The sequence below is a fragment of the Octopus bimaculoides genome, chromosome 24, assembly GCF_001194135.2.
Source record: "Octopus bimaculoides isolate UCB-OBI-ISO-001 chromosome 24, ASM119413v2, whole genome shotgun sequence".
In the NCBI taxonomy this organism is placed as follows: Eukaryota; Metazoa; Mollusca; class Cephalopoda; order Octopoda; family Octopodidae; genus Octopus; species Octopus bimaculoides.
The window spans coordinates 503,711-506,902 of NC_069004.1; the positions used below are offsets into that span (position 1 = coordinate 503,711).

General features: G+C 35.2%; 1 protein-coding gene across 1 annotated transcript in view; it reads left to right on the forward strand.

Moving 5' to 3' along the window:
* Window positions 1–285: 285 nt before the first annotated feature.
* The window catches only part of LOC106870890 (piercer of microtubule wall 1 protein), an 8,729-nt gene continuing 5,822 nt past the window's right edge, over window positions 286–3,192 (forward strand). Inside the window, exons 1-2 of the mRNA XM_014917127.2 lie at window positions 286–440; window positions 2,234–2,297. Of these exons, the coding sequence (XP_014772613.1) occupies window positions 363–440; window positions 2,234–2,297 (142 nt within the window). The 5' untranslated portion in view covers window positions 286–362. The remainder of the gene's footprint in view (window positions 441–2,233; window positions 2,298–3,192) is intronic.

Below are 3,192 nucleotides of genomic sequence, written 5' to 3' on the forward strand. Positions count from 1 at the left end.
TATATATATATATCGACTTTAAATAGAGTTCAAAACTGATCCATTGAAAATACTTTATAATAATAATAATAATAATAATAATAATAATAATGAAAATGACCTTTGCACATAAATATATATATATTAAAACTAAATAAAGCATTATGATATTTAAAAATGCGTATGGCAGACAATTTTCTTTCTTTCTTTCTTTATATACACTATATTGACAGCGAGCTTAAAAGTGTCGCCGAAATTCAGCTTTTCCGATCTCTATTGATTGTATCACGTGATTCTTGAATGTCGGTTGTGAGTTTCGTTGCTAAGTAACGGACAATAAATAATCGCGATATCTCAAGCAAGCTTTGACTCTTTTCAACACAATGTTAGAATCAGAAGGGGAAGAAGATACAAAACCAAATGAAGTGCCGGAAATGGTGGAATGTAATGGAAACTTAGAGGTAAAGCCATTTTTCATTCGTTTTACTGTAATAGATACAACCTGCGACACACACACACATCGAACTAACGGGAGAGTCACTATATGTTGCTCTAACTGCTAGAAATAGCAACCAAATCTATCTCGTCTTAAAAAGAGAACACATTCCCTACATCCAGGGGTTTGCTCGGTCATGGATGGCCTAGGACTCGCTCTTGACAGTTTTTCTGCACGTGTTTCTGGCCTTGTGCCTATAGCAGAAAGGATTATTTTAAGACGACGGAAGGTAGCAAGCTGGCAGAATCATGAAAGCATCCCACAGAATGCCCAGTGGCATTCGTTCTGATTTGTTACATTCTGAGTTCAAATCCCACTAAGGGTGACTTTGCCGTTCATCCTTTCAGAGGTCAATAAAGTACTAATCAAATACTGGGGTTCAGTTGTATCAACAAATCCCTTAAAATTACTGGCGTTGCACCAAAATTTGAAACCATTATTTTAAGACAACAGAAGGGAGCGTAAGTGTGGGAATGAAATTTGCTTAGGTCCAACTCATGATGTTCAAAGCATTCTCATTGCCCTAAATTTGTGCTCGCAACCCCTACATCCCCTGTTCCTGAGCCTACAGTATTGAGCTGGTAGAATCATAAGAGCATCAGACAAAATGCTTTGTGGAATTTGTTCTGGGCCTTTAGCTTCTGAGTTCAAATCCTCTCAAGGCCAGTTTTGCTTTTCATTGTTTTGGGTTCAATGGCATAGAGTACCAGTCAAGAACTGGGGGTCAGTGGTATTAACCTACACCCCTGGAAATTGCTGGCCTTGTGCCAAAATTACAAAGAATCATTTGAAGATGGCAGAACATGATTTGAGAAAGATTTGGCTGCTATTTCTATCAAGTAGCAACCAAAGCACATTGATTCACTCCAGTTGCTACATCGTGCATCCTTCATATTTGAAGATGATAGGTGTAATTTTAGTGAGATTTGGGTATTTTTTCTAGCATGCTATGTGACCGTTTCAAGGATCCCTTGGTGGCCCAGTGGCTTAGAAACAGGAAGGCAGCTCTTCAGTTAAGTGCATCTATATCTTTGGTTATTTTAGGCAGAAATAAATGAAAACATCAAGTGTTTTTTTTCTGGATAATTACAAAATGTTGATAGCATCTTGCCAACATCATCATCATCATCAACAATCATAACAGCCATTCTCTTTATTCTTTTTATCTTTTGACTGGTTTTTATTTATTAGACTGCAACCATGCTAGAGCACCTCCTTCACGAGTTTCTGTTCTTTCTCTGTTGTATTGACCTCAATACTTACATCTGTCTCGTACTTATTTCATTGATCTTTATACATTAAATAGTTAAGTTTTAACTATTTCTGTATTCAGGGACATCTAAGTTGATGATGTACCACTTTTACAAAGGCATCAACAAAATTACACACACACACACACACACACACACACATGGAGCTTTCTATGATAGCTGCAAGATTCTATTTATCTACATCTTATACTAATCATTTATATATATATATATATAGAGAGAGAGAGAGAGAGAGAGAAAGAGAGGGGGTATGGGGGGGTGAGTGCTGAAAAGTTCCTGGTTTTGGGTAAAGTGGTTGAGAAGCAAAGTCCTTGGCATACGGCCATGCCTGATCCTGATATTGACATAGTTTTCAATATTTTAACTTTATTTTTTTTTTTCTATAATTTTTAAAATACTTGAATAAGATAAGCATCTTTGTTGTTTTTATTGAATGCATAAGGAGACGAAGCTGTAATGAAGTTTGTCGATTGTTTTTATTTTTCAGATTGGTCAAAAAACATCAGACTACTACAAGACTGTTAATCTTCCCAAAAAATTTGAATATCCAGGTAATATTACTTTCTTCTATAGGCACAAGGCCTGAAAATTTGTGGGAAGGGCATAGTAAATTACATCAACCCAAGTATGCAACTGGTATATTAATTTATCAACCCCGAAAGGATGAAAGGCAAAGTCAACCCCAGCAGAATTTGAACTCAGAAGAATATCAATTCTGCCAGCTTGCTGCCTTATATCCAGGTAATATCCAGGTAATATCCAGGTAATATCCAGGTAATATCCAGGTAATATCCAGGTAATATCCAGGTAATATCCAGGTAATATCCAGGTAATATCCAGGTAATATGCTGATGTATCCTGTCTAGTTTTCTGAGCTTGGTTCACTGTTGTTATTTAACCCTTTAACTACAAAATTAAATTTCATGATTATTCCAGAAGCAATGCAAAATATCTACCAAAAAAAATATTACCGGTATTTTGTGCAAGTCACATTGCCTCAATAACCTTGACGTATCTCAACAAGAAGTTGTTTCAAAAGATAGATTGATGTATAAAAACTGCTTTCTGCCGTGAAGGGTAATGAGATTCTGAATAAATGGATATATCTGATTTCCACAGTGAAAGGGTTAATTTTAAACATGTCTGAGTGTTTGTGTCTGGGCGTGTATATATGCATGTCTAATCTACAATGTAATAACAGAAAAAAATTTGGCAATGAATCTCCAGTCCTAATTTTACATATACACTCTGTAATCCATTCAGATGTTTATAAATACCAAAAGATAATTGGAGAAGAAATTTATGTTTAGTATCTTATTGAAAGTTGGACATTCATGGAATTACTTGCAATTCTAAACAAATGTTAAGTGTTACACCGTCTTGTTCAAAGTAGTAGCCTAACAAATGCTATATTGTATGTGTGTGTATATATATATATATATATAT